This window comes from Octopus bimaculoides, chromosome 10, assembly GCF_001194135.2.
Source record: "Octopus bimaculoides isolate UCB-OBI-ISO-001 chromosome 10, ASM119413v2, whole genome shotgun sequence".
Taxonomy (NCBI): Eukaryota; Metazoa; Mollusca; class Cephalopoda; order Octopoda; family Octopodidae; genus Octopus; species Octopus bimaculoides.
In genome coordinates this window covers 17,692,295-17,705,047 of record NC_068990.1, presented here as the reverse complement: position 1 = coordinate 17,705,047, position 12,753 = coordinate 17,692,295, and the positions used below count along the sequence as shown (strand labels likewise).

Genomic DNA, 12,753 nt, shown 5'->3' with positions numbered 1-12,753 from the left:
GTGGATGTGTGTGTGTGTGTGTGTGTGCGTGTGTGTGTGTGTGTGTGGCATGTCTTTGTATTTGTCCCCACAGGACCTGACAAAAAGTACTGGCTTGTTTACATCCTCATGGCTTTGTAGTTCAGCAAAAAAAAAAAAGTACAAAAAGACCCATACTATAAGTACCAAAGTCAAAAGGTATGCGTACCAGGGGCAATTTATTTGAGTAGACCCTTGAAAGCAGTGCCCCAGCAAAACTTCAGTCCAGTGACGGAAACAAATAAAAGAATAAAAGAAAAGAAAATATAAAATGAATATTTTTCAAATGTCAGGATGAAGGGTTTGGTAAAATTAACAGAAATATACCTTTTCTTTCTTTGCCACTTCAATAGATTCCTTTTCTACAACAATCATGATTTCATCTACTTCCTTGCTAGCAATGACCAACAGTGGTTGGAGATCAGTTAACTCTTTCTGCATAATCGACACCTGAGATGCTGCTGAATCCAGCTTCTCTAACCCAACCACGTATCTCTGTCTCTGTAAAGAAACTTCACTGCAATGAGAATAATTGATTAAATTTTGTCATTAGAGTAGTTATTAGAGATCAGCATCATACAATGTAGCTTTATGTTCCTGTAAATTGTGTCATTATCATCATCATTCATCATCTATTGTCCATGCTGGCATGGGTTGGACGGTTTGACCAGGGCTGGCAAGCTGAAAGGCTGCACCAGACTCCAGTCTGATTTGGCATGGTTTCCACAGCTGAATGTCCTTCCTAATGCCAACCACTCCAAGCGTGTAATGGGTGCTTTTATGTGCCACTGGCACAGGGGCATTTGCATGACACCGGTATCTACCATGACTGTGATTTTACTTGGCTTGATGGGTCTTCTTCCCAAGCAAAACATAATGCCAAAGATCTCGGTCATTGCTTTGAAATTCCATAACACAAAGCCTATTTTCTTACTGAGTGGCCGTTTTACATAATATAGAAATAACATCAGAGTTAATGGAAAACATAGGATTTGTGCTTTGAGGTTCCATGTCATAACAAGATTTTCAGGAATACAATGCTTCTATAAAATTCAAAATATGTCTATATTATCAATAGTGTATCATAGGTTGCTAAAACAGAGACAGAATTGAACATTTTTTAAAAATCCATTTTATAATAATGATTTCATTTATTTGTGTACATGTGTGGTGACACTATATCCACAGGCAATAATTTATACACAACACAATGGAATGTGCACGAACTTAACACAACTTACATAAGTATCAAACACACATGATATATTTATATATATATATATATATATATATATATATATATAAACAACTGGCTTCTTTTAGTTTCCCAATCCACTCACGAGACCTTTGTTGCCCTGGGGTTATGATAGAAGACATTTGTCCAAGGTGCCATGTCATGTAAGAGAACCTGAAATCATGTGGTTGAGAAACTTCTTAGCCACACAGCCATGCTTGTGTCTATGTGTGAGCGTGTGTGTGTGTGTGGGGGGGAGTATGCTTGTCCTGTGTGAATGTAGGCATTCTGCATCTCCACATAAGTAAAACGGTTTTAGTAAAACAGTGGCACTATGTTGAAATACTTTACAAACAGATTACCCTCAATCACATCATTTTCAAAGACAAATAGTTTAAAATATCCCTTATTTGAGGAATTGATAAGTGTTAGCAACAGGAAAGGCATCCAGTTATCAAACACTAACAAGGAAAAAAAACCGGAAGAAAATCAAATGAATGAATCTATCAAACTTACGTCTGTTTTTTGTCCAAAAGCAGTTTAAATGTACTGAGAAGTTCCAGATACGATGTTGGTGTAACATAATTGTGTCTCTCAAGTTCTGAAAAAAATCTGGCAGACAGCTCAGATGTGGTTGTATGGAACATCTGACACATTTCAGTGCACCCATATTTATCATCATCACCCATTTTTATATCTCCAAGGAAACGTCTTGCAACAGCCTCTAGGGCATCTTTTGGCCAAGACTGTTGTTAAGCAAAAAAAAAAGTAAAATAAAAAACAAAATAAATAAAAGAATAGAGTTTCTTTTAGATCAAAGAAAAATGTTATTTCATTATGAATGATTTTTGTATGATTGTATAATAATTAAGAAGCTCTATTTACAGCCACATGATGCAGGATTTAGTCCCAGTGCATTGTATCTTCATACTGATAGTTTTTTGGGGGTTTTTTCCTTGACCCATAAGGACCAATACTGGAGCATTATCAGGAAAAAACTTCAACATTAAGCATTTACTTATTAAAATGCAAGCAAGTTCAAAGCAAGCTTGAAAGACTGCTGTGAAAAGGCATTGTACTGTTACTGACAATACCAACCTCATACTAACACTGTCAAAATCTTCAATGAAATTAATGTAAAAAAAAAACCCAGATCACTGAATGTTATAAACAAAAGAGAGATTGACCATGGTTAACAACTTAACTCCTAAAATCCTGTAGTACTTTCTCTATAGAAATATTTGGTGTTGTATAAACTCTTAAAGTCCTGTAATGCTTGCTTTCTTGATAGAAATGATATTTGGCAGCATATTAACTTGTCTTAACTCCTGTCTTACTTTCCCTATAGAAATCTCTCAATCCTATAAGAAACTGAAGATTTTGAAGAAATGCAGTTAGTTCAGTATAAAAATCATAAAAATATAACTACTGCATGAATTTGGATGAAATCCACAAATACTATATAATTTACATTGCAAATGCAGTCATGCATTTCACCAACCAAGGTGAGTTGAATATAGTGAAGTTGACTACATGTAAATGTTTTCACATAAATTTACAAGATATCGATTCCGGGGCACTGATTTTCTAATTAAATCATTGATAAATAAATAATAACAAATAAACCATTAATAAATGATGTTACAGAATTCTAACTCATTACTTCAGGTATTAACCACAAGTAAGCTTGAAAATTAAGGAAAAAGAAAACACCCAGAAAGATTTACTTGATAAAACACAAAAGAATAAACACACATGGTGCAAACAGGATGTATTTTGACAGGATTTTTTTTTTCTAAAATGAGATTAAGCTTTTGTTTCTTGCACAGAAGAATGCATAATTCCAGTTTTCGACCCCTAAAACAATAATATTTGTTGACACTGGCACTGATAAGGTGCCAAATAATTGCAAGACAGAGAAAAAAATCCTGTTGGCTAAGTGAGGTTGTAGTAGAGAGAGAATTGGCTTTATACCAGGTGTTGGGATGGCTAAAGTAAGACAGAGGTACAGGGACAGCTGTTTTGCTAAAGAAGAAATATATGGCTACCCTGCATCATCATCATCATCATCGTTTAACGTCCACTTTCCATGCTGGCATGGGTTGGACGATTTGACTGAGGACTAGCGAACCAGATGGCTGCACCAGGCTCCAATCTGATCTGGCAGAATTTCTACAGCTGGATACCCTTTCTAATGCCAACCACTCCGAGAGTGTAGTGGGTGCTCTTATGTGCCACCGGCACGAGGGTCAGTCCGGCAGTACGATGGGAGTAGCTAGAAATAAGATGATGATATGGTGGCAAGGTGTCCGAGCAATTTCTCAAGATACATGAAGGTGAATGTAAGACAGAATGCAAACAAAGAACTTTTAAGTGATTCAGCATTTGGTGACAGTTGTCGATATCTACAGTTATGGAACTTTAAGACTTAATGGATATGTCAAGTTCACATCTGCTGTCTTAAAACAACCCTAACAATATGTTAATAAACATTCATAGTTACAAATCCATCAATAAACGTTCCAGGGAGTTGTTTGTTCCCTTATTTGCAATATGATAAACACAGATAGCGTGTCGTTAACTAGCTGGAGGAGGTGTCCTCCTGGGGTTAAAAAGAGTAGAAACAATGCTCTGTATGGAACAACCACATTGAGGTGGTGACAACCATTACTTTTTTATAGTAATGCCCGGGAGAAAATACCCAGTGATGCCTACTGCATGTAAAATTAATAACATAATTAGCACTAGCATAAGAAATTATAAGTGATGAAAATTTCCTGGTTTACTAGATCAAGTGAGTAAGTGTGGGAAAATATAAGAGCTGTACTTTACCTGGAACCAATCAATTGTGCAACAATTGACTAATGAAGGGAATTTTCGTAGTCTGGTACGGAAAGAATCCCCAATGGGACTCATTGCCAAAACAATATGAAGTTGATCCCGTACACGCTGAATGAAGAAGTTAAACAACGCAACAGGTGAGCCATCAGTTTGTTTCATTTTGTCTCGTTGCCTGCAAGAAAAGAGAGAAAAAAAATGTTTTCAAACTGGGAATATATTTACTTTAAAAATAAGTTTATAAATTTATAGGTGAAGGCATGTGTGTGTGTATGTATGTATGTGTGTGTGTGTGTATGTATGTATGTATGTATGTATGTATGTATGTATGTACTTTTACATGTAGAATATTGTTTGCTTGTTGAAAGAGTCAGCAAAAGCTAAATATCATTTAATGAATACAGAATAATTACTTCAAATTTCATGCTTGGATAGTACAGATAGGCTTCAATAGCATACCATGCATAACCTAGCAATTATTCGGACTCAAATAACATGGCCTCTCTGAGAGAAAAATGCAAGCAAAAACATGCCAAGTCATCTGAGCATGAATAATTGTTGGGTCAGGCATGGTATGCCATACAAACCTGTCCAGTTACTACACTATCCAAGCATGAAACTTGCAGTAGCTCACATATAACTAATGTAAAAATTTGGGATTTTACCAATAGGACCACAACTTCAATTTCAGGACAACCTTATTTACTGGAGTACACATAGAAAATTATATCCAAAATGCTAATCTAATAATATAAGCATGTCGGAAATTGAAGTTGTGGTCCTATTGGTAAAAATCACAAATTTGTAATAATAACATTATAATTGATACTGTTTGCTTTGCATTAGTAAAGTATAAAATAGTAAATATCCTGATAACTTAGAATAATTATTATTTTTAAAATTATATATATATATATATATATATATATATATATATATATATGCATATATACACACACACACACATACACGTAACACACACACACACACAGATATATGTATATACGAAACAAAAATATTCAACACACTCACCTATCCAACTGACGCATCTTCTCACACACTTCCTGCTTTTCATCTGGAGGGAAGAGGTTTGGTACTTCTCCAGCATTTAGTAAATTATTGATGTCTTCCAAAAAGGATTCTTTCTTGATCTTTAAAATGCAATATAAAAACAACTTAGCTTTAGCTGTCTCTCGAGATATTATTTCTCATAAAAAAAGATGATCTTTTGAGTCAAAAATAGGCTTAGATAAATATGATAGTTGGAACACAGATTTACAAAAGACTCAGTACCTGTTTAAATGTAGGTTCATGTATATTATATTCAAAGGTTTTGATCTGCCAGTTGTTGAATCATCTATATTTTCTAATAGTTTATCTTGTTTACAGAAGAAACAAGTTATATATTTTTCTCATTCTTTCTAAGGACATGAAATATTGACCTTTAATTGCCATTCTGTCCTCTCCCTCTGACAAACTAATAGAGGAGGCTCTTGTCTTTATTTGGTCATCTGACCTGCTGGAAATAGCAGTGAAATATCTCTCAATTCATACCTTACTGTTTTATATAAGAGAAGATATTAGACAATGTAGTGGTCATGACTATGATCAGTGCTGACGTTGGTCTAAATAGCCATCTTGAGTATGATAAAGACAGAAATGTTGACATTACATGAACTTAAATTTTTCTACCTTTCTGTGTTCCCATAGTTTACTGACATAAACTGATGTTTTAATCCTTTCGTCACTATATTTCTTTTGAAATACCCTACCTTTATTTCAATTAATTTTGAAAATAATGACAAATTCAGTAAAATAACTTCTTCATTATCAAGTTGGTGTTTGAAACATAAATTAGCATGAAATTTTGATCAAAAAACTAGGGTTGATTAGATCACTTTAAAACAGGTTTGTATCATAAAACTTGGGATGGTTTCAGGTGGGTTGGTATCAAAAGGGTAAATGCCAAATGATTGATTTCTTATACAAGCACAAGGCCAGGAAATTTGAAAAAAGGGAACAGTTGATTATACTGACTTATATCTAACTGGTACTTTAGTTTATCAATCCTGGAAGGGTTTAGACTCAGAACATAGAGATATAACTTATTACCACAAAACAATTTGTTTATGATTTCTGTGAACCCACAGCACTTTAGTCCTTCTGATACCAAGCCACCAGATATTTCCCTTGGTTTTATGATACACACATCTTGTTTAAGAAGTGATTTAAATTTAATATTTCTGTTAAAATTTCATGTTAATTTATGCTCCAAATACCAGCTTAATAATGACAAGTATTTTACTAAATTCTTCATTATTTTTTAAATTAATTGAAGCAAAGGTAGTGTGTTCCAATAGAAACACAGTAACAAATGGGTTAACCCTTTTCAAGTCAACCGCTTAAAACTGCCCCTAGTCCAATGACACAAACATCCTGTTTTAAAGTGAACCAAAGTACAATTTCATGTTATTTTATGTTCCAAACACCAGCTTAATATGGTTCTATGCTACAAACTTTCAGTTTTAAGATAATCTAAATTAAGACTGTTCATCAAAATTTCATGTTAATTTATGTTCCAAATACCAGATCAATAATGACAGTTATTTTACCAAATTCCTCATTATTTTCAAAATTTATTGAGATAAAAGCAGTGTATTTCAACAGAAATACAACAAAAGAATTAATGTCTAAATGATTACAAACTATTTATTGAAAATGTATAACTTTTCCATGAGGCATAAGAAATATTTTACCTGAGTGTCGGAGAAGAGAAACACAGCATGGTTATCTGTTTCAGTTGATTTCCTGAGTATAAGTTTCAAGTCATCTCGCCATTCATTCTGCGTGTAACTTTTGGAAATCTCTACCTAAATACAGACAATTAAATAATTTCCTCTCAGGTTAATTACATGCTCAAACATTCTGTATCAGGAGAAAAAAGAAAACAGATTAAGATATTAATCAAATTATATTTAATCAATAATTTAGATGGATGGATGCAAGTATTCTTTTACACTTTTACTCCTTTCAGTCATTTGACTGTGGCCATGCTGGAGCACCGCCTTTAGTCGAGCAAATCGACCCCAGGACTTATTCTTTGTAAGCCTAGTACTTATTCTATCAGCCTCTTTTGCCGAACTGCTAAGTTACGGGGACATAAACACACCAGCATCGGTTGTCAAGCGATGTTGGGGAGACAAACACAGACACACAAACATATACACACACATACATATACACACACATACATATATATATATATATATACATATACACAATGGGCTTCTTTCAGTTTCCGTCTACCAAATCCACTCACAAGGCTTTGGTAGAAGACACTTGCCCAAGGTGCCATGCAGTGGGAATGAACTCGGAACCATGTGGTTGGTAAGCAAGCTACTTACCACACAGCCACTCCTGGTATTCTCGAGAAGTTCATTTCCCAAACATGATTCCAAGTCCAGTCACATTACATAGCACCTTTGGCAAGTGTCTTCCACTAATATCCTTGTGAATGGATTTGGTAAATGGAAATTGAAAGAAGCCTGTGGTATATTATTATATATAACACTGTTTAATGTCATGCTTCCATGTGTCAAATGGACTTTGTTGAGGCAGAGTTTTTACTTCCAAATGTCCTTCCTGTTACCAATCCGAATCTGTTTCCAAACAATTGTAATATTTCTGCATTGCCAGAAAATGATTTTTATGGAAGGCTTAAAATTAACAACATCATTTGTATGTCAGTGGTGCTCATTTATAACCTCCGCCAGCCATGGAATTAAAGCTTTGTAGATAAACCTAAGAGCTTTTGGCAGCCTGGGATGAGGACAAAACCAACTAGTTTCACTTTTCTTAGGAATCTACCAAAAAGACGTAACATCTTTTATCTTTTACTTGTTTCAGTCATTTGACTATGGCCATGTTGGAGCACTGCCTTGAAGGGTCTTCGTTGAACAAATCAACCCCAAGACTGATTTTTTTTAAGCCTAGTAATTATTCTATTGGTCTCTTTTGCCAAACTGTTAGCTTACAGAGGCATAAACAAACCAACACTGTCATCAAATCGTGGTGGTAGTGGTGGGGAACAAACATGTTCACAAAGACACACACACACACGTGTGTGTATGTATACAGGCTTCTTTTAGTTTCTGTCTACCAAGTCCACTCACAAGGCTTTGGTTGCTCCGAGGATATAGTCGAAGAAACTTGCTCAAGGTGTCACACAGTGGGACTGAACCTGAAACCATGTGGTTGGAAAGCAAGCTTCTTACCACACAGCCATGCCAGCACTTAGCATAAAACTAACTAATGAAGAATGCTAAAAGGTCACAGACAGAACGTCATCATTTACACACACACACACACACACACACACACACACACACACACACACACACACATATATAATGATAGAAAGTTGACAACAGCAGCAATATAGTCCAGGGTTTGAAAAGAAATTCAGACTTAGCAGCATTAAAAAACCATTCAGCAGTGTTTGATATTCAAAGAAACCATCAACAAGTAAGTTTATAATATACCTGATGTAAATCATAATCCGCCATATGAGCAGCTAATCTGGTAAGAGACTGTCGGCCTGATCCACCAACACCAACTAACAATGCATGACTTCTGGGCTGCTTTAAGATTCTAGAAATCTTTGAAACATGTTCAACAGCAAATCTATAATAAAACATTTAAATAAAATATTAAAGTAAATATGATCATTTGTAGTGTATGAATTAAGGTCTTGCAATCTGTCTCCAAGAACCCAAGTTCAGCCATACTTTGCTCCAGATGGATCAGTATGTTTCCTGCTGCTCCAATGATAATGGGTATGAAGTTGAAATCGTATCTTGGGTACTGGATTTGCAGACTCTTTGTTAATGGTCATAGATGTCCTCTTTCTCTTGTATTTTTCAAACCATGTATGTAAGTGTGTATAAGTGTGACTGTGTGGATGTTGATGTGTGTGTGTGTGTGTGTGTGTGTGTGTGTGTGTGTGTGTGTGTGTGTGTGTGCTCTTGCCTTGACATCATGTGATGGTTGTACACAAGCATCAATGTCATGCAAATCTTGTCAACTTCTAGTCTTCTCCATCTTGCTTGAAACTGGGGAGGATTGGTGACAGGAAGACCATCTGGCTATAGAAAATCTGCTTCAACAAATTTCATCTCACCCATGCAAGTATGGAAATTGGAATAAAATGATGATGATGAAGAGTGTTTTGTCACTATGGATCGTCACACGTGGATTTTTAAAAAATGGTTGCACAAGTGTCATGCATCAAGGAACCAGACACCTGATTACATCCTCATTGAGGTTTTGCCGTGATTCTATAGACCAGATGAGGGAGTATTGATAACATAGCAAATAATATTTACCCATTTAACTAAAGTAAGAATTGATCTAACAAACAGCAATAACAAAGTAACACGATTATTTTATTCTTAGGTATTAAATACTATCAGTCATTTAACCAACTGAGAATAAATTTCTAGTATTTAATCTGTTTTCCCATTTTCCTGAAGGAAGTGTTACAACATGGCTATGATGGCTGAATACAAAGTGCATTCCAGAAGTTTTGAGACTTGTTTAAGAGACGCAGTTATAATTCCCCTTGATTGTTGTAACTTTAGTACTATACAACTAATAAGCTGACCTGCCAACATTTTTTTTTATTCCAGATTGAAGGAGATGGCTGTAACAGCAATTTGAACACACCAAACACTGCTTGTCACAACTGACTAGTTTGCAGAATGCAGTCGGGATGTTGGAAGTTTGTTATGCAATAAAGTTTCATGTTAAACTGGGCAAAAACGCTACAGAAACTTATGAAATGCTCCAGACTGCTTATGTATTAACATGTATGGAGCTGAGCATCTGCTTTTCATTGGCACAAAAGGTTCAAGAATGGTAGAGAGGAAGTTAGAGACAATGAGAGGCGTGAGAGGGAGAGGCACATCAGAATATCTGAATTGGTCAAGAAAATTCACAATTTTCTGGATGAAGATTGTCTGTATGCCTATAAAGACAATAAGTATAGTTTGGAGTTGGTGTGGCAACTGTACACAGAAATATTCATGAAGGTCTGAACATGTGTAAAGTTTGTTCTGAGGGTGTTCAATGATGAACTGAAAGAAAGTTGCATTGGTGACAGAAGGGAGATTGCTGAGCTAATTATCTCCAATTAAAGAGTACTTGAGTCTCTAGTGACCAATAATAAAAGCTGGAACTACTGTTGTGATCCAGAGTCCAAGAAATGGAAGCATCCAGGCTCTTCCAGACCTATGAAGGCCAGGCAAAGCAAGTCAACTGGGAAGCTCGTGATGATACCATTTTTCAACAGCAACAGCATCATCTATATCTACTGGGTTCCCTCTGGCCAGATGGTCAACAAAGAGTACTTTGTGGAGATTGTGAGGGAGTTCAAGAAGAGAGCTCATCACAAAAGGCCAGAGCCCTTCCACTCAAGTCAGCAGCAACTGCACTGGACAGTGCATCAGTCCACAATTCCATCCTGGTAACCAACTACTTGACAGAGATGGACATCAAAATTGTTTTTCATCCTCCCTATAGTCCAGACCTTGCTCCTTGCAATTTTGGCTGTTTCCCCAAGCTGAAGGAAAACCTCAGATGCAGTAATTTTGAAGAGAGTGAGAAGATGCAGGCGGCTGTGAAAATGGTCTGGGACACCTTCACTTTGGAGGGCTTTTATAGGGCCTTCACAAAGTAGCTGGAGCACTACAACAATGCATTGAAGTCAGAGGGTCCTCCTTTGAAGGACATTAGAATTTTTAACTTTGAAATTAATAAATGTCTCCCTTGTAAATGTCTCTAAACATCTGGAATGAACTTTGTAATAAAAAGCACCAGTCAAATCCCAGATTCATTTATATTCCTTCAATGTATCCCAGATAAGAATGAAATTTATTATATAAAAAAGGAGATAACTGAACAAACCTGAAGAGAACCAAATTCATTGGTTTCTTGCTCATGTTATTGTACTCATCAAGTAAACCTTCCGTTATGGTACGCAGCAGCTCTAAATCAGGTGCTTCTAGATAATTCTTACTGTCATTTTTGGGGTCACTAAAGTCACAATAGATTAAGCTTCGCATATCTTCATCAGTAACATGGTCATCTTCATCAGCGTCCAAATGGCTAAACAGTTCATGGAAATTAACTTCTAGCTCATCATTACAGACATTTTGTATGCATTCATACATCCAGTTTTGATCTTCTGCGTCAACCAGACGATCATAGTAAACTCTATACACCTACAAGTGAATGGAATAAAAGGAAAGCTCAGATGGAAGTAAATTTCTTTTAACAAGGCATGTATTTGTAACAGTAAAGGGGATAAGGAATTTTCACTTGGCATATGCAGGGTAGGTGGAAAGTAACTGGGCATCAGAAATTGCTTATAGAATTTTTAGTATCACTGAAGTCATGACGAAAACAGTTTTTAAACAAACAACACTAATGGGGATTTCTTATTTTCTTATTGCCTTATTTCTTATTTTCCAGATGGCTGGTTGCTTGACTGTTCAGGAGTGAGCTAAGATAGCAGCATGCTATGAAGTGTAGAATTCCATTGTTTTGGTACAGTGATGGTGGCATGCATGGAAAGGTAAGCATGCAACACTACGTCCGGAGACAATAAAAAGTTGACATGCAAAGCTGATGACACAGGCTCTGTAAATGATGCAAGAAGTGGCTGTTCAACCACATCCCAATCAGCAGTATGTGGCAACAGTGTAGGAAATGTTTAATTGCAGCCTGCAAAAATCAACACATCGAGCAGCTTGTGAAAGTGAACTAACAAGACACACAATACGGATGTTGTTGCATAAAGAATTGAATTTTCATCCTTGGAAACCCCATTATGACCAGGAGGTATAAACCTGAAGACTGTGACCACAGAAGTCTAGAAGCCATAACTGAATCTGATTTTCATAGAACTCTGTGAGAGATTGCATAGAGGCTAAATGTATCACACACAACAATTGATAATCACTTAAAATGTCTTGGACTCATTAACAAACTCAATATTTGGGTTCCACATAAATTGAAAGAGATTCACTTAACACAATGAATCAATATTTGCACTATGCATCTCAAACGCAATGAAATCGACCTTTTTTTGAAACAAACCATCACTGGTGATGAAAAATGGATTGTCTCCAATAACATCAATTTAAAATGATCATAATCCAAGTGTAAGGAACCTGCACAAACCACATCAAAAGCTGAATTGCATCAAAAAAAAAAAAAGCTATGCATGCATACATACATACATACATACATACATACAAATACAGTTGAGACCCTCTTTGGTCATGACTGACCATGAGATTGTACCTAGAAAGTTACCCTCCGAGGCACAAGTCCAGGCAATGTTGTTTATGGAAGACCAGCAGTCGCCCATGCATACCGGCTTCCCCTCGCCATGCCACTAGTGTTATCCAAGGGAAAGGCTAAGGCCGATACAGCTTGGCACCTGTGACGTCGCCACTCATTTCTACAGCTGAGTGAACTGGAGCAATGTGAAATAAAGTGTCTTGCTCAAGAACAACAACACGCAGCCCGGTCCGGGAATCAAACTCACAACCTCACTATCGTAAGTTTGACGCTCTAACCACTGAGCCATGTGCCTATAT

At 36.2% G+C, this 12,753-nt stretch overlaps 1 protein-coding gene across 1 annotated transcript in view; it reads right to left on the bottom strand.

The window, feature by feature from the left end:
- The window catches only part of LOC106883981 (dynein axonemal heavy chain 7), a 137,291-nt gene that overhangs the window by 46,065 nt on the left and 78,473 nt on the right, over nt 1-12,753 (bottom strand). The window contains exons 42-48 of the mRNA XM_052971243.1: nt 11,054-11,370; nt 8,632-8,773; nt 6,847-6,960; nt 5,123-5,241; nt 4,085-4,265; nt 1,769-1,998; nt 346-535 (exon numbers count right to left, since the gene is read on the bottom strand). Coding sequence (XP_052827203.1) covers nt 346-535; nt 1,769-1,998; nt 4,085-4,265; nt 5,123-5,241; nt 6,847-6,960; nt 8,632-8,773; nt 11,054-11,370 — 1,293 coding nt within the window. The remainder of the gene's footprint in view (nt 1-345; nt 536-1,768; nt 1,999-4,084; nt 4,266-5,122; nt 5,242-6,846; nt 6,961-8,631; nt 8,774-11,053; nt 11,371-12,753) is intronic.